The sequence below is a fragment of the Pagrus pagrus genome, assembly GCF_965226575.1.
Source record: "Pagrus pagrus genome assembly, chromosome: 21".
Classification (NCBI taxonomy): domain Eukaryota; kingdom Metazoa; phylum Chordata; class Actinopteri; order Spariformes; family Sparidae; genus Pagrus; species Pagrus pagrus.
Genome location: NC_140208.1, coordinates 12,388,540 through 12,413,121, shown reverse-complemented (window position 1 = coordinate 12,413,121; position 24,582 = coordinate 12,388,540). Strand labels below are relative to the sequence as shown.

The 24,582-nt window shown below is 38.7% G+C and overlaps 1 protein-coding gene across 7 annotated transcripts in view; it reads right to left on the bottom strand.

Moving 5' to 3' along the window:
* plce1 (phospholipase C, epsilon 1) overlaps positions 1 to 24,582 on the bottom strand; it is an 87,925-nt gene that overhangs the window by 21,711 nt on the left and 41,632 nt on the right. For 4 of the 7 annotated variants that reach the window (XM_084342298.1, XM_084342300.1, XM_084342299.1 and 1 more), the window contains 14 exons: positions 11,901 to 12,055; positions 11,620 to 11,787; positions 5,524 to 5,669; positions 5,267 to 5,414; positions 5,013 to 5,123; positions 4,792 to 4,901; positions 4,533 to 4,652; positions 2,456 to 2,497; positions 1,993 to 2,121; positions 1,732 to 1,868; positions 1,029 to 1,135; positions 677 to 801; positions 426 to 570; positions 169 to 333 (listed from right to left, as the gene is read on the bottom strand). In XM_084342298.1, coding sequence (XP_084198424.1) covers positions 169 to 333; positions 426 to 570; positions 677 to 801; positions 1,029 to 1,135; positions 1,732 to 1,868; positions 1,993 to 2,121; positions 2,456 to 2,497; positions 4,533 to 4,652; positions 4,792 to 4,901; positions 5,013 to 5,123; positions 5,267 to 5,414; positions 5,524 to 5,669; positions 11,620 to 11,787; positions 11,901 to 12,055 — 1,808 coding nt within the window. Of the gene's footprint in view, positions 1 to 168; positions 334 to 425; positions 571 to 676; positions 802 to 1,028; positions 1,136 to 1,731; positions 1,869 to 1,992; positions 2,122 to 2,455; positions 2,498 to 4,532; positions 4,653 to 4,791; positions 4,902 to 5,012; positions 5,124 to 5,266; positions 5,415 to 5,523; positions 5,670 to 11,619; positions 11,788 to 11,900; positions 12,056 to 18,704; positions 18,802 to 24,582 lie in introns of those variants that run through there. The other 3 variants (XM_084342304.1, XM_084342303.1, XM_084342302.1) reach the window with 3 other exon arrangements.

Genomic DNA, 24,582 nt, shown 5'->3' with positions numbered 1-24,582 from the left:
CTCAACATGTTAAAGCGGTGGTATAGTGGTAGAAATCCCTTCTAACACCGCAAAGAGTACAAATTAAAATTGTGCATATAAGTCAAGTTAAATCAGCTCTACACATAAAACAAACAAAAAATTGGAATCATACACACAAACAATAGCACTACTACACTATGTACTGACCCTGACAAGGACCTTCTTCTTCTTCTTGGTCTTATCGTTGATGCTCAGAGGGCTGTTTTTCTGCCCGCCAGGTTTTTCCACCCCACCTGTACCCATGTTCCACCTCCGCCCGCCAAACAACTCAATGGCATGGGCCAGTGTAGGGCCTTCGTACCTGCCATCCTCCTAACAGAGACAAACACGCAGACACAGAGGATTAGATGGACATGAAGGGAGATCTGCAAGAATATCTTGAAACCTTGATGGAAAGGGTTTACCTGATACAAACTGACATACTGCCTCCTCAGCCACTGCAACCTTTGGTCAGGAAACTTTTTCAATTTTCTGGTTGCATTAACCAGCTCTGACAGGCCCTTATGGAGCATCCGTGCAGTGTGATTGGGCGCCACGAAGTGCAGGAGTCTAAGGAGATTAGTTAAAATATTTAGTAAACATTGAGGTGTTGTACTGATGTACCAGTGTACAATGGTATTCAAAGCAGCAATGTTGGCCGCAACAAGGGACAAACCTGTTGTCGGTGGTACTGAGACCGTAGAGGAGGCTGAGACCGTTCTCCTCCACGGTCATCTGGCTCAGCTTGTTTTGCAAACATACAGCATGAACATCCACGCCCTGATGACCCAGGAACACTGCCTGCACATTCATATAAAGACAATATAGTTAATATTATGAGTGCAATCTAACTCATGTCCAACATAAAACTGGTTACTAATCCTACACTACAATCCTAATATTCTTCCATTAGTTATAATTTCTTACTTCAAATACGTTTAAAATTCAACACTACATTGAAAAAAAGTAAAGATTTGCACAGTGTAAACACCAGATTAATATTGGAGGGGTTTTTTTTGCCAACAAACCTTCACCACTCCCAGGTCCAGAAGGCCCTCTGCTAGTCCCGCCACTACAGTTTGTCCTAATCCCAGCGGCGGCTCTGTGGGAGAAGCCCCTCCGCTCTGAGGCTTACCTGCAATAAATCAACACATTTACGATATGTTTGAAATGTAGTAAAGACATAGGAAATTGAGCAGGTTGTACACAAATGCACACATTTACAACCAGTTTAAGTTGTGTGTCTTACAAAAGACATGGTGCTTACCTACAGTACTGTAGATAACCATTACAATATATTTGAAACACAATGCAGGAAATATGAATTTTTTAAATATATATTTATATATAGTGGGTGTCTGTTTTCCATTTGTTTAAAGTGTAATAATGAAAGATGAAATGGGACTTGGCTCCATGAGATATAAACATCCTAAAATATACCAATAAATCTTTTCAGCAGGTCTTTCAAGTTCATCTGTACACATTCCCCGATACTGAACAAAACCTACAGTCCTAAAAGACCCTAAACTATCTTACTGCTTGAACTTATATACAGTAGATATAGAATATAAAAAAAGTCTGGATAATATGAACCCCAGACAACAAGGTTCTACATTTAAAAAAAAAAAATAATGATGACAAGTGATTCCCAGCCTAGGAGATACTCATGTCTTTCAAATTCGAAATATCATATCATATTGATTTTTTTAATAGCACACGGTCATCATTTACCCCAGGTGAGTGTGATGTTGTCAGGTTGTAGTCGTAGCAGACAGCGAGCTGTGAGATGGCTGTCCTGGTCGTAGTGAATCACTGTAGCCCCCTGCAGCAGAAACTGGTGAACGTCTGGCTGTAGCGACAACACGTACCTAGAAAAAGACAATACAAATAGAGTGAAGTGTCTGTTGAGTTATCTATGTGTGTTCGTGTGCAAGTGTATGTGTGTGTGTGTGTGTGTGTGTGTGTGTGTGTGTGTGCGTGCGTGCTTCTTACCAGGGAATGAGCTCAGTGCCGTGGCTGAAAGCTCTGTGCGTCTCCTCAGTCCCCTGAAACTCCACCTCTTTTACCACCGGCTCAGACGACAGGTCGCCCTCTGAATCAGACAGGTCGCCTACCATGAACCTGAAGATGGAGAGAAGATTGGGAGAAAAGATTGTTTTAAAAACTAAATTCAGTCTGTCTAAATTTTGAAGTTTAAATTTAGTTTTTTCCAAAGTAATCTGCAAATGCATCAGTTTCTACATGTAATTTCAACTACTGCAGCAAAAGCTTTGAGATCCAGTCAAAGGTAAGTGATGACCTGCATCTACAGTAAGAGAAACAGTTCCATACTGTAGTGCATCAGTTGAACAAGCAAATAAGCATCATGCATTTGTCATTGCACATTCCTTGTCTACTAAACAGGCTGAAACTTAACCATTTTGATGTTAATGTTCAAATTGTCATAACCACTTACAAGACACGGTTTGAATCTGGTGGCGTCCTAAATGAATGTGAACTAGATTGAGAGAAGGAGACAAAGGAGGACGAGAGGAGTGAGGCAAATAAAGAGCAGACAAAGAGGTTTCAACACAAGTTCTCAGAGGGGAAAAGAAAAACAGCAAAAAGAAGATGCCAGTGGGAAGGTTCAGGGACACAGGAAAAGAATTCCTAAACCTCTTTGAGTAAGAAAGATAATATTTATCTGCATCCCAGTAGAGACAAATGAACACCGTACCCCTAGCCAAAAATGAAATAGAGTTGTTATCCTCTGCTCGAACATGAAATAATAACTCAGAGTCAGAGAAAACTGTCTAGGAACACAGAGAAGATAATCCAGGTTTCCTTAATACAAACAAGCTTGAAATGAAATGAGTTTTCGAACAACATTTTCACAACCAAATTCCAGCTTGAGCCATTAGCTACCTGCCGCCACAAGTGCTGAAAAGTACCAGAGCTCTGTTCCTTCCTGTCCTGACAGGAAACTCAACCGGTTATCTGTTTTCTGTGTGACACGAGGGTTTATGTGAACATCACCTCATCTCAATAACAATCTGCAAATGTGTTCCTTCACAAACCCATTATCTGTGTCGGTGTTTAAGAAAGACAACATACTGTGCGGTAAGAGTTTGGTAAACATCCAGTTCATCTGGCCCCAGATATTGTGCTGTGAATGCAAAATACATACAGAAGACACCGTCCTAACCAAGGGAACCAATGTATCTATATTATATATTTTTGGGAATAGGTACATTTTAGCATTACAAATCCAACATTTAGTCTTTTCATTATGTATAAGTTGTCTTTTTTATTCCAAGAAAGACTGCTGTGATAGCATGCCCAAAAACACCCTCCTAGAAACTGCTAACTGTGTCTACAAAACTAGTGATGAAGCACAGGAATTATGTTTTTTATGTGAGAGACCCACCTTGCCGATCACTCTCAGCATGGCCATATTCATACTTCTGATATAAATCTGTATACAACACACCCATTTTCATTCACTTTGTCTATGAATCAACGGACAGGAAAATAATTGTGTATATTATGATTGATATACAAACTGAGACTGGGTATATAATTGCTAAAAACTTTAAGAAATAGGGTGAAATGTTCTTTTAAACACCAAAAAAGATGTGAAGTGGCATTAAAGTATTAATCTGATATAGAATGACCACACCAGCACTGAGTACCTCCAGCTATGTGTAAGTTAGGATGTAAAGCGACAAAACAAGCTCAGTAACTACTAGTACGTTTGTAACTAAATCCTCAGCAACTAAAAATGGTTGCACAGTGATTACTTGGGGCTTAACTAGTTTGGACATGAAGTCATAGCTAAGGCATCAAAACAGTCAAAAACAGAGTTTTAATGGTTTTGGTGATTGTGTGCATTTGCTTTCTGGCTGACTTTGCATCGTAGCACTTGGCAGTAAGATAAATCAATTTTAATCGATAAATTAGGTCTCTACTGGATTACTGTTTTGCAAAATGGCAATTAATGAAACGATGACACCGTGTGGCAGAAAAACTGCGTTTTTACCATAAGTGAACATAATTCTGTGAAATTTTATGATAAACACCTACCCTTGGGGCATGTCTAACTATTTAGGTGTTACTTTAAGCTAAGTCATAACTTATCTCCGTGGTCCAACTGCTTTCATTGTAGTAATGTGTAAATCACAACTTAGCTAAGTTTTAACTTAAACATCGCTGAAGTATCAGACAGCAATAAACAAAAAGTGAAAGCAACTACAGTACACGATGTCCCAGTGCTCTGGACTGGTTCACATGCTCTGTGAAATTTGATACTGTGTTATATGTCTCAAAAGCTTGGTCACAACTTGCATAACATCCCCCATACTCAGAGAGCATCTTTCAGCTGAATGGGTTCAAGCCCCTGTGACAGAAAACATTCACCCTGCTAAGGTATCTGAAACAAGACACACTTTTTTAAGGAGGTCCAGAGTTCCTGTTTGGTACTTGATGCTGCAAAAAAATCTGGGCTTATGTATTATATTATTATTATTATAAAAAAGGGGAGAAAATGGACTGACTGATTGCGACAGCAGCGGTCCCTGAAGGAGTTGTTTCTAGACGCAGGGCTTGGGCCAGTAGAAGAGGGACTGGTGGATGCATCATCGGGATCCTCTGCCTCCAAACTACGATTACAAGATCTGAGGAGCAGAAAGAGGACAGTCAAATGCAGGAAGATTTAAAAGAGAGAAGAAGAAAGTAAGATGTGAAGCAGAGAGATTAAGAACAGCTCCATAGTCTTTACTGTTTTAGTAACCTGTTTTCAAAGACGGAATATACCTGATAATCTGGAGGATGTTGCTGACAGTAGCTTCTTTCTCTGGGACGTGCAGACCATCTGGACCGCACCGGGTAATGAAGTTGTGCTGGCCGCTGTAGTCAGACACAAACTAGAGGGGGGAGGACAGACCAAACAAAGCAGGTTGAATTATACCAACAACATCTGGTCTTATCAGCTCAGATCAGTTTTGTGAGATTTCTGAATGTTTCTACGTGCATACCTCTATGGAGTCTTCTGTATTATCTAGAGGTGGTTTGAGGCTCATGATGCTTGCTGTCCCATCCAAAGCGTCGCTGAGCTCCTTCAGAAAAACTCCACAGAATGGCACAACCTATGTTGTGAGTAAAACACATCCCAGTGGTCAGATGAGTTAGAAATAATGTGAAATATTAGACTCAAGACACAAATACATGCCGACTTACAGACAAATTAGACCATCACCTGACAACATCACCAGAATAAACAGCAACCTACTTTGCATCCTGGGATGTTGAGAGCTCTGGTCACAACCTTCTTGTACTCAGAAGAAGACTCGTGTTGAGCCATAGCGTCCTTCAGACTCCTCATGGTCTCGATGTCTGACTGGTCCATAAACTGCCACATCTTCAGCACCTTGCGGGACCTGGATGACAAAGAAAAACTCACATGTCAGTTGGCATGATATTTTATGTTAAAGTACAGTTTATTTTGTCTAAGTATATTTGAGTTTGCGTCTGCGTGCGGCTTAACACCTGAGTCCAGCCAGGAACTCCATGACACCATTGTAATTTCCCATGTTCCAACAGCATTTAGCGACATGGACCAGGTAGGAGAAAACTTCCCTCTTCTCCTCCATGGACCCTGCTGTCAGGATCAGCCACGTCACCCACGAACTCACCTGACGAAACAGAGTAAATTGTAACTAATAGTTACCATCACATTAAAGATAATAAAGAAAAAGTGAATACGCTTGAAGGCCTTGCTTCTCCACCAGAACATAGCAGAGTGAAAAACAGAGAAGACTTACTTGGTAAATTCAATTAAAATTAAATTTAACAATCAATCAATCGATCAATCAAACAATAAAAATAAACATAAACAATAATATATATACATATATTATATATTTCAAGTTTTTATGCCTGTTAGAATATCAGATTTTGTTAAACCAAAAACCCTTCTGTTTTTATTCATTTTAGGGTCATTCTAACTAATAGAAATAATAATCACAATCATAACAACAACCATGTAATACTGTATACTGTGAAACTGTGAAATCATTGTGAACTTGTGAGGGTCATTATTATACCATGAAATCTCATATTGTTGTTACCCTACTAGTGATACAATAACTCATAACCCTTATGCTGGCGCGACATGTGCATAGCTGCTTAAGACATTTTAAATAGTGGACATTTCTGACTGGACGATATAAATGAAGGTTGACCTAGCCACAAGGTGACTTGCAAGTGTGTTAGTGTGTTACTAAAAGGCGGTTACTGGGTGTGTAAAACCCAGTGAACAGGAGACAGAGTCCAAAGCCAAGAGACGGTCAGCTGGGACTCTTTATTGTGTGTCGTCTTACTTGTGCTCATGCCATCTCTTTAAAAATGTGGTATGGCAAGCTGTGTCTAAAGTGGTAATGTATGCACAGGAGGACCATGCCAGCTGGCCACACACAGACATGCACAAGAAAGCATGCGATCAGATATATCAGCTGCACTCTGTCTTTGCACACTGACTGCCCTCTAGCACACCCAAAAGACACGATGGAAGGTGCTGATATGTATCAGGGTCAGCTTCCTTTCACATTCTCTGTGACACACACACACCCACACACACACACACACACCCACACACACACACACACACACAGGAAAAGGTCAGATTTCAATCTGGCTGCGTCTTGCTCTTGCTGCCGTAGTGTCTCTATACGTTGGGGCCTCATGAATGTATTCACAAGCACATAAAAGCACAGACACACACTCAAACTCCCTAACCCCCTTGCAGGCGGTAAAAACATCCCCCTGGTCCAGAGTTCTATTACTGGGTTATGTAAGGATCTGTAAAGCCCACCACAGTCTGACTTCACAGGAACTAAATAAAGCCACACACACAAACACTCACACGCACACACACTCTTCAAAACATGCAACAAAGCACTCAGTTTCACAGGTAGATTTTTTGTTGCTTTGAGGTTGTGATGAAACGCTGGTAAAATGTTATTTTTCCTAGCAATGTGACCTCTTACCTTTGATGGATTCATTCACATAAAACAAAACATATGCAATCAAACACCCTACATACACTTGGTATGAGACCATGGAGTAACATATCACCTTGAGGACACAACTTAACACACAGTATATACAGACATCTTAGATATGACCTTAAGCATACACAGAACTTACTTCATAAACATATAATCTACAGACTTATTTGTCAGGCTCTAAAAAGCTGGTTGTCGTAATTTCAAACTCACTTATGTTCATAGAGTTATGGTTTGTTAAGTCTCACATTTTCTCCCTGTTCAATATGAGTGAAAGCACACCAGTGATTATGCATTCCTGTGTGATAGAGGCATTGGCATGAAGAGGCCCGGGGGCTGGGAAGGTTACTGTAAAAATTTAATCCATCTCAGACAGTTACAGTAACTGACTCCTCCAAACTGTTCTCACTGATGTAACACCTTCATATGCTCAAACTCAGAAACAAACGGAAAAGCTGAAGTCGCACCAGTTTTCCTTCAAATCTGACAAAGTTTTAGTTATATTGATAACAGCAGTTGAAAAAACAACCTCACCCAAACGTCCATTTCATAGCTCTTCTGAAGCTTTCTATCATATCACATCATCTTCATCAGCAGGAGTTTGCCTTCCTTTGACGTCCAAATTTCCAATATTTTTGAGCACTTGAAATGTTCCATCTGACTGACTGTTTTCAAGAATGAACTTTGACCCTCAGCTTTTAAGTCAACATGGATGACATGTGAACACTTACTGGTATATTACAGCTGTAAGCATTATTTTCTTATTAAAATTAGTATTAAATAGCTCTATATTCCAGCAGCAATCAACAGCGATCCTCCTGTTCTGGTATCTATACCAGCAATTGCGGAACAGGGTAAGCCACCAATTCCGGTGCTCCAGGTGACGGCTTTACTACCAAACAGGCCAAGTGATGAAAAAACGCTTGAAGAAAAGAAAGAGGCAAAGAGAGCTGCCTCAAAAAAAAAAGAAAAAAGAAAGGAGTCATGCAAGTGTGGTGATGCAGAGAGGAGGGAGGGGATTGCAAACTGCAAAACAAACGGGAGGTACGCTAAAATGATGACGCTTGGAGCAGCTATAATGGTAGGAAATGCTATAACATCTTAAAATTCATGTCTTAAGCTCTAATCTATAACTTTTGATGTTTTTGCCCTTGAACTGCAGAAAATATGGTGGAGCATCTTGTTGCATCATCATGTTTTGTTGAAATCAAGTTCGACTAGATTGATCCAGTAACCAGGTGACTTAAATATGAACTCAAACTAATTACTATTTGCACCTGATTAAATTAGAGATTAAAGAGAAGTAAAGTATGAAAAGCATATCATTTAACTAACAGATTGAGGATTGAGTGTTAAACACCAAGGAACTCGGTCAGGCTCTTGTCAAAATGTCAGAAGGAAAACTATAATTAACCATTCTCAATAAATATATATAACAAAATACAAAATTCATTAATTCTCCAAACACTATAAAATTGTAACAAACTGTACAACCTCATCCTGGTGCCATCAGAAATTCTTCTCTAACTTGTCACTATTGTCACTCCCCAAGGCCGGCAAGATTGCAGCGCACTGCTCTATTATGCTTCAGTTGTGTGGAAGCTTGTGCTAAGACATACTGTATATGAAAAACAAACAACTCTGCTGCCCTACAGTCTCTTATCTTTAACTGTCCCTGCTCTGTGCAGGATGTGCACACCTTGCATGAAAATCCACGATCAGTCACTTCTACTCAGCAGCAGGGTTGAGTTACAGTCACCATCTGACCCACTCTGATGGTCTGCGAAAGGGCTCTTTGAATGGCCACACATCAAGGCATTGTAGAGAGTTGGCATCTCTTCTGATTTTCCAGATAACTAAAGTGTGTGCTCAGTGTTATGTACGAGAGATAATAGACAGGATATGAAGAGATACTATATATAGAGAGAGAGCGAGTAACGGCAGAGAACAGCAGAAAAGAGCAAACGAGAGACAAGGACAGACAGTTGAGAGTTGTGCAAAAAGTTTCCTCAAACAACAGCCTCCCTTACATACATAGCACAGGTGTTATCAATGGCAGCTTGACAACAATTCAAACACAAACACACACGCGCGCGCACACACAACCCTAACCGCAGCTAGGTACAATGTGATCCCCCCTTTGATGTTTGTGGACGTGTCCGTCTGTCCGTCTATCTGTCTCCACCTGTGCAAGTGTTATTAGTTGAACCATGAGGGTCAGTTTCTCCTTGATACATGAATTACATAACCAAGGTTGACAGAGAACTATTACAAACCTGGCGCATGAGCACATAGTGTACTCGCCCTGTCAAAGCTAAACACTCCGGACAGACACAGAGGGGCCCAAACTGCCTCCAAAGTTTCTCTTGCCGTGCTATCTTTTCTAAACTGCATAATCTTTCACTCCCATACATGTCTGTCAAGTGTGAGGAAAGAAATCAGACCCTAAAATTAATAATGTTATGTAATATAACATCTCAAAAATGTGGATTCAGTCCAGGGCAGTGTTGTTAAATCTTAACTTCAACCAGATATTAGTAACATATTGGTCACTTGTTTCCCTTCTAGTGAAAATCAATTTTCTGGAATACAGCTTATGGATTGGATCAGTGCAAAATAACAACAACTAATGAAAAGTATAATAATAATGATGTATAAGCTTTTTTTCCTTTTTTTAAAACTTCCTATATGCTTAAATTACTGTAATCAATTACCCAAATAATTGCTGCTTAATTTTTTTGTCAACCAACTAATTGCTTAGTTGACCTATCACTTTAATGTTGCAGCTGGTAAGGGTGGAGTTCATTTAATTACTTTACAATTGCAATTACTTTACTTGACTACTGGGTAGTATAATAACACATCACAATTGCTCGTGATAGTTAATTTATATTTCATATTAATAATTTGAATCTGGAAAGTAACTTGTAATATAAGTTATAAAATAAGTGTAGTGGAGTAAAAAGTACAATATTTGTCTCCAAAATGTAATGAAGTTGATTGTACAGTATAGCACTTGAGTTAACTGTTCGTTCCATTCTATTACTGGTTATTAATACCAGTTATGGTATTAATACGTTTTAATACTCAGATCTTTCAGTTATCTGTCTTGTTGACAACTTATAATCAGAATCATATCTCCCCTGAAAAAGGCACAGCAGTCAATCCTTTGTAAATATTTGAAATGACACTGTTAACAATCACTGAGGAAATTCCCAGGAAAATGTATCCAAACCATGGTGTACAGTCAAAGCAAACAAGAACACATCTCATCTTCAGGGAGCGTCATGATTTGAAGCCAATTCAGGGCTTCATCCATGTCTTCACAGGGAGGATCACTGTTGTCATTACACTCCATTTTGCCCATATATGGCTACAATGCACTTTTGGGAGACTATTTTTTGTGTGTCTCTACTCTTGCTGACTTAAATGAAAACCAGCTGATGCGAGAGGCATGCAACCTAAAGATGACATCATCATTTCCCAATCAATCTCTCCCTCTCTCGTGTTCTCTTTCTCAGCAGCACAGCGTTGTGATTGTTTATTCTCGAAGTCACTCACCAGAAAAGACACAAGGGGGGAGTACGTTTAGCCAACTTACACCGCTGTGAGTGTGTGAGCTTGTGTACACAGTGTGTGTTTCAATCATGAGCTGATAAGTTGGTAAGACTCACACGGCAAATACAACAACGCAAACCCCTCTGAAGGAAAACACAATTACTGCTCTGCTATGCTTTTCAACCTTTCACATTCATGTCAAATCGCTATGCACGCATTTTCACTGTCTCTGGTGATGTCATCAAAGGGAGGTCACTATAGGCCACTCAAAACAGTCATCAAATCAGAGAGAGGCACTGTTTTATATCAATATTTTCACAATATATGAAAATTGCCCCCTTTCAACATGAACAACATCTTTATATGGTCTAGTCCACATAGTTTGCTGATTGGTACCACTTCTCAAGTGATCTCATCCAGACTGAAATCATGTAGTAAAAACTGAGCTTGAGAGTGAGATGAGATATACAGTAGGCTGACTGTGCAAGGTTACTAAGATGAATCACAGCCGTTAAAGCCGAGATGAGCCTACTGATTTCAAAAGGTCACACCACAAAGAGGGTGGGTAGGGGGATGTTGTTGAAGTAGAGATGAAACAATTAGCTGATTAATTGATAGGACCATCAATATAAATTAGGGTTTCAGCTGTGAGGATTTTTTTTGTCTTTTATGACTTTTATTTTTCTAATTTGTACTGTTGTTTGGACTAGACAAGCGATTTAAAGGCATCACCTTAGACTTTAGGGAACTGTGATGGGCATTTTTCACTATTTTGTTCTTACCATTAATTAAAAATCTTTAGTTGCTGAGCTGGTTTGAAGAGTAACAGCTTTTATCTCTTTTGAATGAGTGAGAGGATAAGAGGATTGTGCGTTGTATCTTTCTATTTTCTATTCAACACTTGCTGATATTATTACTGTTAGTGTATGAGAAAAGAATGAATAAACAAATGGAACAAAAGATGGATAATCCCAAACATAAACAACATAAAACTGACATTTTATATAAGAAGACTCCTCACCTCGTTGAATCGTGCCACCAGGTCCTCCACAGCGTTACTTTGCTGTGCAGTCTGGGTAGGTATGGTGGGCACTGACAGCGAGGCCTTGAGGTTTGGGTGGCGTTTGGTTTGACACTCAGGACTGCCAAGGTCTCGAGTGAGGAAACAGAGGTAGTCCAGGGGGAAAACCTGCACACAGGTATAGATACATTTTTGCTAAGAAAACCTCACTAGCATGTTAACAAAATAAAATTAATATTTTTAATATATTTGACCCAGATATGTGTGTGTGTTCCTCCTACCCGTTGGTAGAGCTGCTGCTCTTGCTCGGTGAGGATACAGGCGATCTCCTCAGGGAACTGAACAAGGTGGCGCACCTCTGCCAGCTCCTTACTGATCCCGCTGACACTGGGAGGAAGAGAGCTGCTGCTGGTCATGCTGTTAGCCAGCTGGCGCTCTGGATGAGCAGATAAAGAGGAGCAGGGGAGACAGAAGAAGATAGAGATCAGAATTTTATTACCTACTTTTTGCACATGCCGAGAGAGAGATGAAGTGAAGGTATCAAGTACACAAAGACAGCAGAGACTGCTGTTGCTTATACAAGTAAAGAAATGAAGAAAGATCAGAGAGACGTTTTATCTACTCTGAAGTTTCACTTTCACCATAAAAGTTTTAAGCCTCATAAAACATTCTTCTCTTTTTCAGGATTAACCCGAATGTCTCAAGTCTTCTAAACCATCAACCCCTGCATACCATTCACTCTCCACCAGCCAAGAGAAGTCTGCACACTTCACCTTCTACAAGTAAACAACATTGATCACCTGCCAGTTCCTGTGTTTGGATTTCAGTCAGGTCCATTAGTCTGTCTGTTTACACACATAAGCACATACACACATATGCAAACCTGTCCTCATCTCTGCTAACAAAGGACTAATGGACAGTTTCTACACTGGTGCTGGAGCTGCCAGGTAGACATACTGTACATTGTCGGGATGAATGCCACATAAACTAACAGTCTCTTTCCAATGCTGGGGCTTTTCCAGGAACTCTTTTAGGAACTTCACCTACAGTTTGAATACATAAATGTACAGAACCTATTTAAATTACTGGGATGTAGTCTGTGCCTCGAAAAAAAGTCCTTTCTTCTGAGGCAGGGAGTATCAAGGGTACGGTTTCCAGAGCTGAATATTGCTGACTGGTCAAACCAAAGCTATGGCACTGCTCCTTGATATTGTAGGGCATTTATCCCAACAGAATCAAGCTTGTCACTAGTGTCATTAATGCATATTTTTCATTATGAGTTATAAAGTGATTCATTTTGTTAGTATTTCTACTGAACTATATGGCACTGAATTTAGTTTAGTGTGCAAAACAAATTGGTCATACCACGTTAACAGTACAATGCCATAAAGACAAGGAAATATATATCAAATGGACAGAAGACCAGGAATTAAACAGTCTCTCTAGTCCTAGAGAAACCTACCTACATCCCTCCCTCAACCACACACATACAAAACAGTGTATGCATACACATATGCCGACACACACTTAAAGGCTGTCCTTGGTAACCCTTGAGATGTACAACAGGTAGCCATGGCAACAGCAGTGACTGCTCTGCAGGAAAAAAAATAGCTTATTTACACAGTTTGATTTGTAGATCCGGCCACACAGCTTCTGCAATGAACTCTCAATGTGTGCGTGCGTGTGTGTGTGTGTGTGTGTGTGTGTGTGTGTGTGTGTGTGTGTGTGTGACATACGCAGTCTATGCATAAGACATAGGCTAAGTACAAAGAGCGTAGAGAAAGGGAGGGAGGAAAAGAAAGAAAAGATCAAAAGTAATAGGAGTTGAACAGAGACGAGATGAGTTCTTCACACAAGCGAGAAAAAAGATATAGAAACAGAGACAAACGTGAGAGCAGAAGAGAGATGGAGAGGGGAGAGAGCAGAGCTATGGTAGAGAGGAAGGAAGGGATAAGAAGAATAAGTGGAAAGTTGGTAGTTTACACTATGCAGCAGGTGTGTCCCATCCATCACAGTTAGAGAGACAGAATAATCCTTTAAATGTCCGACAGAGACACACTACAGGTTATGAATGATGGTTCACCGTACAGTCCAGACCTGGAACACATTTTTCTTGAAACATTTGCGTTAAATGAAACAGAATAAAAACAATCGGACAACTGAAAGAAGAAAAATGTGTTTCCAAGAGCCTGAACACATGGAATATATGGCCTGTAAAGAATTTTAGAGGAAAATGATTATGGAGCAAATGTTATGCTTTAATACTACACCTCCTCGACATGCAAGTTCACAGCTGCTACTTGTCAAACAATCACATTGTAGCCTACATATCATGTACTCAAGATTTTAATTTTCATCAGTTTCACAAGATTTGTCTTCTGTTCGCTCCTCTCTTCCTATAAAATATTCCAGGTATGCAAAACTGACTTTTCAAGTAAAAAAAAAAAATGTTTCTTAAACTGGTGTTAAAATGATTATTTTGTGTTAAAAAACAGTGGAAGAACATTAAACATAACTTACTATAAAATAATCCATCTCTCAAGCGTATGAGAAATATTTCCTTATCTCTAACCCTGTTTATACATGCTGACCTTCTGAAGTGGAAATGGACACCCCCTCGAATCAGTGATATGAATTTCATGACCATGCAGAGGTCTGAATCATTCATTTATTCATCCTTTAAACTGGGAAACATGCATTTAAACATGCAGACAAAGCTGTCAGACAAAGCTTTCAGGCGAAGCAGTGACAAAAAGGTTTTAAGAGATTGTAAAGAATTAATTAAAAGGAAATGTGCATGAATAAAGAAAACTAAAAACCTTAGAGATATTATGTACTTTCTTATAAAACTTGGTTTAGTGTCAAGGCAGTGGGTCCAAAATTAGAATCACCAGATAAAAAAATGTGTTAGAAAAAATGTTACCAACAATTCAGTGTTTTTTATCATCTGTTATTCATCTTAACCCCGATTTCTGCAAAGCTTCACACAAACTGTGCAATATCAGTAATGACAACAGAAAGCTGTGATAAATAAACACTGGGACTGAAGACTGGATGGAACGAGATCTTGGATTCCAGTGATGGTGATAAGTGTATCTAATATAATCTGTTCTGGACCCATGACCCGATACAAATCATAAACACTAGCTTGAGAAACACTGATATAAATACAGTATAATGATATCGCAACCCTTCTACTGTGAAGCTGAGAGAACATGAAGCTGGATTAACCCTATGATTTTTATGCATGGGTTTACTCATCTGTAATGCATCATGAATACAAATACCCTGTGGGTGTGAAGCATGTGTGTGTGTAATGAATCCTTTTCTAAATGCACGGTGGATAGAGTAGATTGACTGAACATCCTTTTGAACCATTTTCATGACATTTTTGTTTCAAGGAATAGCATACCTTTTAGAGAGACAGGAAATGTGAATGCATTTCTGTTACCTACTGGGGACCTTTTCTGGCATAAACACTGACCATGTCAGGACCAGTAGTCCTCATGGGGATCATAGACTTGTCCCAATACGGCAAGACATGATTTCTGAGGTGCTGATTTTGTTTTGGGGGTAAGGTATGACTTAAGGGTTAGGCATAAATTGGCTAGGGCTAGGGTGAGGTGGGTTCGGCTGTATATACTGTATGAACGGAAATCAATGTTAAGTATATCAATAACAGCCTTTCAGTATTGAAATTAAACCAGCTATTGTTCATGTTTCTGTATCAACTAAGGCTGATGTTTAGAGGGTTGCATGTACGGTTCTGAGAAACATTTAATTATACGTATGTGCGCACATTAAGATTTAGAGCTTAAACTTTAAACTTGTGGACGTAGGATGTGAAGATTAAATCATTCCTCCTCAGCTAAACTGTAACGTTAGCTAGTTCGATTAGCTTAGCTAGCTCGATTAGCTTAGCTAGCCAGCCTCTTGACCATGAATAGTACAAGTTTTGTTCTGAAACTGCTCACAACAAGGTCTGTGGATTATCTTGAGTAACAATTGCTTTCTGGAAAAACACATTTGCTGTTGAGTTCTTCTAATGCACTCTATTGTCTCTTTGAGTGCCACAAGCTGAGTGCCATTATATTATGGAATTATCTCCCTGGAGCTGATATATATGCATCAATCCAGTTCGTAGAATCACAGTAAAGTTGAGATAATTGCATCTATATTTGTGTAATAAAACAGACAACACTGATCTGATTCAATCTTAAGATTTGTTTTGCTACATTTGCCACACCACTTTTATAGCAACAGCAATGTTACTTTAGCCGGCATCACCACTTTATCCATAATGATACATATCATTCTAAAATACAGTAGAAGAAAATAACAACGAATCAGAACATAATGAGTCTTGGTCAGTAAGATGCAGTGTCTTTTTGACATTTGTTTTGTTCACGGAGTACATCCCAATGTATTTTCAATCAAAGGAGAGGAACCTTGAACCTGCCATCTTTCTCTGCCAGCCAAGCGTTCATGCACACACATACATCACTGTTCTCACAAGCATGTTCAGAGCTGATGACAACTTCCCCACCGGAGTATGTAGGGCACTCAGACAGGTGCAGCACAAACAGCCTGAGTCAAAGTGACTAAGACTGTTTACAAATTAGCCTTTTGAACCTATAAATATCATTGTAAAACCATTCCTATTCAAAACATTAACAATCTTATTTATCTTAAACGTATCGCCCATGCCCACAAATGCTGATTAAAACAGTTCTACACAACAATATCAACATCTTAAACCTGATTCACTGATGGCAGAATCACCATGTGTTTAAATCTGCCATTTTTAAGATGATATAATCAAACTGCAACATCAGGAAGTTTCTCTTTAGACAACAGCTTAAAAAAGTTCCTCGCTTTGATTATATTTGGCATAAATAGCTTGCATTAAATCACAGAATAACATCTGGTACAACTTGTGCATGAAAATACATACAAGGAAGGTCATGTACACACTTACGCAAATCAAAATCAACAAGTAGCAGTAAACAAACCAACACAAGCACTGCAGCAAACATAAACACACGAAAATAAATAGTGTGAGGAGCCAAATATACAGACACAAAGCAGCAGAAGAAGCAATAAACATTGATCTGTCTGACTGCTGACAACACTGAGTTATCACAGGGAGTTTCCCCTCTTGGATCAGATATGCATACATGGAACCACGTGCAGACATAAATACAACATTTAAGGTTCATCCGACCTTTCTTTATTAGCGGGGAGGACTACGGCAAACCCAGGAAGAAGATAAGAAGCTCAGGTTGATAAAACAAAAGTCTCCTTGTTATGAAACCAGAGACCAAATTACTGTACAGCATCAAATATGTTATGTAACTGAATCAAGTCAAAGTACATTTGAAGATTTAGAGATTTTTAAAGAAGACTAGTCAAAAATGTTTGCTTAACACGTTTTCATGTGAGAGGCATCAGTTCAAACTATACTGTCAATGAGGCTTCATTCAATCTGCAAAAATTAAACCAAAGGAGTTTAGTGTCTCCGTGTAACTTCTCAGTGACTTGATATAAAACAGATGGAACACATGGCCCATTTTGGTGGTTGGGTTTTTAACTGTAAGGTGTATTACTGTATCCTCAGAGTCTAAACATATCCATAGCCATGTGTGACATTCACTCTTAGGGTCAATTCAATGTGAAGTTGCCCAGACACCTTCTGACAGGTTTCTGGTATGAAGGGGGCACGGTGCACTTACAGTGTAATACTTCCTCGCGCACATTCTTTAGACTGCTGCATCATCCATCTCAAATTTAAAGCAGCTACAAGGGACTTTTAATTTTGTTGATTCTGGCGGCCCCTATGGACTAAAGCGGTATGAGCACTGCCACGTATTTGTAACTTTATTTTTCTTTGTTAAACAAAACTTTTTGCAGGATTCATAGCGATGAGGTTATGTATCTATTTGAGGCTAAGTAAGATTAATACCAGTATTATTTTGATGGTGAAACACAGTAAACTTTGTCTTAGTGTTGTTCATACAACTAGGTTAGCCTACATTTAGCCCACAGATAACAGAGTTGGCTGCTCGGTAAAAGTAAAGTTAAATTTGTCAGTATTCCCTCGTAATGTTATGATTTTCTGTGGAATCCAACCCATTGACAAGCATGGAGAAAACCTTTTACTAGAAATTGCCAATCTTCTTGCTGATGGTCTTGTTTGCCTATGTAGGTCATATTCATATACTGTAGAGGCATCAGTATTAAATTGAGACTCTTTCATAACCAGTTACAAACTCCTTGTACACATTTAAATTGAATCACAATGTCAGTGCCCACTGTAGTTTATATCGGTTACAGGCAAATCGCAGTGAGTTTAAAGTTAATAAAATACTGCATTTCAGTGTACAAAATATACAGTAAAAGAAGCAAAAGTAAGGAAACAAATCACAAGGCAAAGGAGAGCATGCTGGTCCAGTTGACCCTTACATAAAAAAACCTGAGTCACACTCTGTGAGGTGTGTGCTTATTTGCCATTAAACAAAGCAACGAACATGAAAAAACAGAATTAAAGAGGATACAAATGCCACATTTAGGAATAAATTAACCACAAAGGACACAAGTCCTACCAAGACATATAAGACATACACTGAAATTGTTAACCTGCATTTGGCACTGATTTGGATTGTAAAGTTAATTGACACAATTTCCACACAACAGGTTTCTGTATTTTTTAAAGGACTAATTGAAACTTACTGTAAGCAATTTAGCAAGAAACTATTATCTACATCAAGATAAAACCAAATCTGATTTTTATCTCACTACATGTGTAACATTTGCTGAGGAAATGATTTGCCACCATAGTCACATTTCCTGATTACCATGGAAACAACCGGTTAAAGCACTTCTTTATAAATTAAATTAGTCACCTTGATTTCTCAAATGAATAACAGCTTTGTGCTGACCACACGAGACAACATACCTATTAACATATAAAGATGCTCCATTTAAATAGGAACAAAACACATGTACAGAACACACACATGCAGAGAGACTTATTTAGTAAGTGTACCTCTCATTCAGTGAAAACCAGGAGCCATACTGTAACTCACATTTCTTCTACTCACTGATCAGCTTGTAGTCCATTCTGTGAAAGTGCTTCATGGTTGCTAGATACAGCTGGCCGCTCTGCTTCCACACTGACAGTTCAGTGCCAGAGTGACCGAGGTACACTCGTACACATTTGAGTCCCGTCTCTCCTGCAGCTGCTCTCTCTCTCTCTCTCTCTCTCTCTCTTGCTCTCTTCTCTCTCTCTCTTCTCTATGTCTCTCTCCCTGACTCCATTACTAACTTAAACTCTCTCCAGCTGTATCCACACGTCTCTTGCTCCTTTTTCCCCTCACCTGGCTTCTTTCCTGTTCCTTATCAGCAAACAGTTCTTGCTCTCTCTCTTGACTAGATTCACTATTCCTCTCTCTCTCTCCTCTCTTTCTGTCTCCTGCCCACCCTTCACTGACACCATACATAGTTCACAGCCTTGTGCTAGAGTTAGACCAGCCATCCAGACCCACTACATGAACACACACAGTCATATAGACAGACTATAGAAACCAGTTATTGAAGATAGCAGTATTATGCAACAAGTAAAGTCAGAGTGAATGTGCTGATTGTTACTCAGGCGATTACTTCTCAGTGTGTCTTTACCAACTTTGCTCAGCTATGATTTATTGCTGAGACAATATGTCAACAATAAGCCATATACTCACAGTTTACAACATCTCAAATGTGAGGATTGGCTGCTTTTCTCTGTTTTAAATCATTGTAATTTAAATGTCTTTTGGTTTTAGACTTTTGGGTCCTACATAACAAGCTTTTTGAGTGCGACACTCCGGGCTCCAGAAAACTATGGTGGCCACAATATTCATTTTATCAACGAAACAATACATCTGAAATATAATTAACAGATTAAGCAATACTGGAAATAATTGTTAGTTGAAACCAGGGTTGCAAAGTGTCAGAATACTAATTTATAGGGACATAAAAAAGCAAATCTTATGACATGTTTTGTTAAACAATATGCCAATTTTAATAGAATATGTAACCATGCACTTCATTCAGTGCACTCTTCAATTTAATGTTTAGATAATAAGCCAACATCCCTAGAATATGAATCAGTAAAATTACAACCCTCTGCTTGCACAGTGCATTCTCCCATGATATGTGCAGCCGACACTACTGCACTGAGTGAGGCAAAAAAATAAATGCTTTCAGGTTTTGATTAGACTAGAGTGAATATATATATATATATATATATATATATACACACACACATACATACATACATACACATATATGATATTTAATTTTACCAGCAGATAGTATGTACACAATTAACTTGTTAAGAACTTCTGCTTGGTTTTAGGTTTAGCTACCATGTGAGATGTGGCTTGATTTAGCATGCTAATTAAGGAGTTCTTTCATTTCATTAAGAGTTCATCTCAGCTAAACTGCCATGGAAAGTTTTCATAACACATAATAAAAGTATGTTGGATGAAGCAATTTGCCCTCTGTTTGTTACTCAATTAATACAGAGCAGACATTTGAGACGGAAATTACAGTTTCAGCAGTGAGCTTCACCTAAATGCTTGAGTATCATTCTGTTTAGAGAAGCCGTCTTGTCTGTTATGTGGAGTGTAACATTTTCTATGAGCTAATTCAAAAACAGCTCAGTCAAAAACAGGTTGTGAAACTATTATCTTGGTCAAAATATTATCTTTGATTTCGCCAACATAGTATTTTTGTACAATATATCTTGATTTTTTTTTGACAATTCCTAAGTGGAAAAATAATGTCATAATCCAGTCTATAACGGTTCATTATTTTTAGAAATTATGGCCATGTAAACAATATGTGCTCTTGAAATCCTTGAGACTTCCCCTCCACTATGATTCCCCACCACATTTGCTGTCAATGGGTCTTAAATGCTGGCAACCAACACAATGTACAGTGATGAAAGGAAGAGAGAAAAAGAAAGAAGGAAGGAAAAAGGAAAGAAACACCAGTAGTGAGCTGGAAGGATGGCAGCCTATTACGAACCTACCTACTTCCTTTTTGGCATTACAGTAAATTGTGCGATAAAGGAAACGAGGTCATGAAAAGCACTTAAACCACTCCCATTTATGGTTCACATGAATATGGCTAAATCCCAGCGGTCTCCAGTGGAGTTTGTCTTTGCACTTAAATAACTGCAACTGTGTTAGCTTTGACAGTGAGGGAGGGGACAGGAAATGAAGACACACAGATTTTAAGAATGTCACAACAAATCTGTGAGATAACTTTATCATTACTATGCAATGTATTATTCTGTGCTATTGTAATTTTTTTGTTGATGTTTTTGCAGTGCCTTCAGCTGTGCTTTGAGCTTCAGTTGGTAGTGGTGTGAACTTCTTGTTTAATAAACAACATTGTAAATTAATTGTGTTTGGTGCCTTTAGTGACTTTATGGTTTCTTCTATTTTGATTTCTTGTTCATACCAGTAATAATTTCGTCCTGATGAATATATTAATGAAAGTGATGTTTAGGTTTCATGTAGGGCTGTAGCTAACAATTATTTTTCATAATTTTCCAAAGTGGCAGCAAAGTTTGCTGCACTGTAAAGATTTTAAATTATTTTGTGCTTCAGACTCTGGTTACTCAAACTAAAAGATTGGTAAATTGTATCTTCTCCTTAAATATACAGTACATCTATATGAGAGCTACAATGGTGGCATTAAATGATCCTATCAATGTATAAATCCTGTATAGGAATAATTACATTAACAGATGAAAAAACAGGTACAAACAAAATCACACAATCACAATCAATCAAATGTCCGTGCCTATACAAAACATTCATTTTCACTCATTTCAGCTTGTTATGCTAAATTGAAAATTGCTGCTGTCAAAGCCTCAAACATCAACAGTATTACAATATTTAAGCTGACATGGAGTGGGCGAGCATCAGACTTCAAACATTTAACAAAGACAAGCTCCATGAAACAAAAACAACTTCTTCCAATGATTGACATATTAAGCAGTGATTTATGTCCTATCTCTTTATCTGACACACAAACACACACACCACCTTGACCTCACCCTTGCACTACCCGTTTGGCATTTTTTCCAACACAAGTATTTGTCTTTGTAGGTGTCAGTTTACCCTCATAACAAAAGCGTGTCACACTGACCCAGACTTGTGTAAAATATCATTTATCATCTCCAAAACGTTCCTCTTGACCTGCTACTTAAACCGAATGATTGCTATGCTACGGAAAGCCATAAGTCATTGAAATACATCAGAGGAACCAGCAAAATGCCTTCAGATCATTACAGTGGATGTGGCATGCAGAGAAGGTGTAGAAAAACATTCCAACTCTCACCGCTCACATTAAAACTCTAAGAATACACAGAGGCTGGCCAAGCGATTATCCTGGTAATCCTTAAAAGCATTTGGGCCAGAGCCACTGATCGACTTTGCTGAGTCGTACTTCAAGCTGCAGTTTTGCTACCATCCAAAATCAATACCTTATTAGGACAGGATGGGATAGCAATAGGGATAATATACACAAGCACACTGCATTCATCAATTAAAGCAAAAACGGAGACCTCCATATCTCATAGTTTTGACCTAATATGTCATAATGACGAGAAAACAAACTCATAATTACAAGATTTATATCTCATACTTTATAAATGCAGATGTTTTTAGATCCGATTGCAAGAATATAAAGCATTTGTCTAACGTAGCACACACTCATGCAAATTACTGCTGGTATAGGCACATGTATTATTCAATACTAGGACTTTAACATACAGTGCAAATCCATCTGAACTTTTACCTGTAATATGCAATTGCCAGCATGATACAGATACAATGCAACTAACAACTATATAGGATACACAACAACAGAAAAACACAACATAAGAACAGTAGATTAGAGCAATTTCAGTAAGAATATTGTTCATATACATCGTGTTTTTTTCATTTGCAAGACAGGTGCATTTTCACTTCACGAGGAGGATGAAGGCAAACAGAAAAGAGAAGAGAAAATGCACGGAGAGTGAACACAAAAGCTTTTCTATAGGTGGCTCCACAAAGATGACCCTTTCCAGAGAAGACCAAAAAAGCCTTTGAGTTCAAGAGAACCACTTCAACACACACACACACACACACACACACACACACACACACACACACACACACACACACACACACACACACACACACACACACACAATGTTTCTAAAACTCCAGGTATAATATCAAACCCAGTCAGTTTTGTGTGACAATTCATATTTTGTTCTGGGTGAAAACAGAACCAAAAATGGATGATTGTGTTTATTCAGCAGGCACAAGAAACATCCTAGATGCAAGGTTGCACACTTAATAAACTGACACAAGCCCATTGTCTGTTCACATAGAAAAAGCACATGATATAAGTGCTGGCAAGTTTTAGTGGTTCAATGCTCTGCTACATTAAAAAAACATTTTCATTTAAATCTAAAAAGCGCAAGTTAGACTGAGAAAAAAAAGCTTTATTACGAATGCATGAGGGAATAAGAGCAGGTTGTTCTGTTGAAACACTGAAGAGAGGAACAATACCATAAAAGGCAAGAAAGCAATAACTACACTAACACTTTCCAAATTTGAAACTTAAGTCAGACCTTCTCCAAGCTTCGGGATAATGAAATGTCTTTTATGACATCTGATTTTTAACACTACAATCAGTGCCTTTTGAAAACTGCAGCTCCAACTTAAAATGGTATTTAGAGTCAGTTGGAGTTGATGTTTCTCCTCAAATTGGCACTTCTTGAATCCACACTTTTAAAAACAGCACTATTATCTCTGGTGACAGATGCTGCTGCCCGGTAGACCAAATGTCAAGTTGTTTAAATGGCACAGGAACACAGATGGTTTCCCTGTGTGTGAAAGGCAGAGATGAGTAGTAGATCAGAAGCAGATAACTTTAAAACTTTCGGTCTGAGTCTTCAAAGGTAATACTCATGCGCAATACCTGGGTTGCTAGTTAGAGAGACAGAGAAAGTTAGACCTCTCGTGCTCTGTGTATGTGTGTGTGTGTGTGTGTGTGTGCCTATGAAATCCTAGTCCTGCCAAGACCTCTAAGCTGCTATGTGTGCGAGTGTCTGCCTCTATTCTGTTTCCTGCAACACCCATTAGAACAGAACACGGTGTCATGTTTAAGATATGTGCTGTGCTCAGTGTGTGTGTGTGTGTGTGTGTTTTGTGTCTCTGAAAGCTTGTCTGACAAAAAATTTAAGTTTTGTTTTTTAACTAATGACTAATAATAAATCCTATCACACAGATTCTATGTGTTTTTTTTTCTGTGTGTGTTTATGTGCGTGCATGTCTCCTTGATCTTACCAGAGACAGCCTGTCCCCTGGCCAACCGCCAGTGGAAATTAATGTCAGGATCGGCTTACATTTAAGTCATACGTAACATCATTGTAGAGAGGGTGGATGGACAGTTACCAGCTGAGCAATTGACCGACAGTCCGACTGATGAAGTCATGTGGGGAGTAAAAAAGATGCTAAGAGGTGACATAATAAATGCATGATGAGAATTTGTTTAGTCTCATTAAGAAAATACGTATTACAATTAACCTTTTAATGTCTTTCTATGGGCATTTCGGGGATAGAGCCAGCTCCCTGTTTTTTATTTGTTCTTAAGGTCCTATTTGTAAGAAAAGTAGATTTTTGAGTCTCATTCCTAACTCATGAAATACTGACGCTTTGGGTTGGTGACCATCCTGACCTACCATCCCAAAGAGTTGGGGATGAGACTCAAAACTCTACTTTTCTTACAACTACGTCTTTTAAAATATTGAAATTCATCCATAAAAGGTTAAAAAAAAGAAAGAAAGAAGGAAGGAAAAGCAGGCATATACATCTGTATATGTCTGTTTGTTGTGTGAAAAACACCCAAATAAAT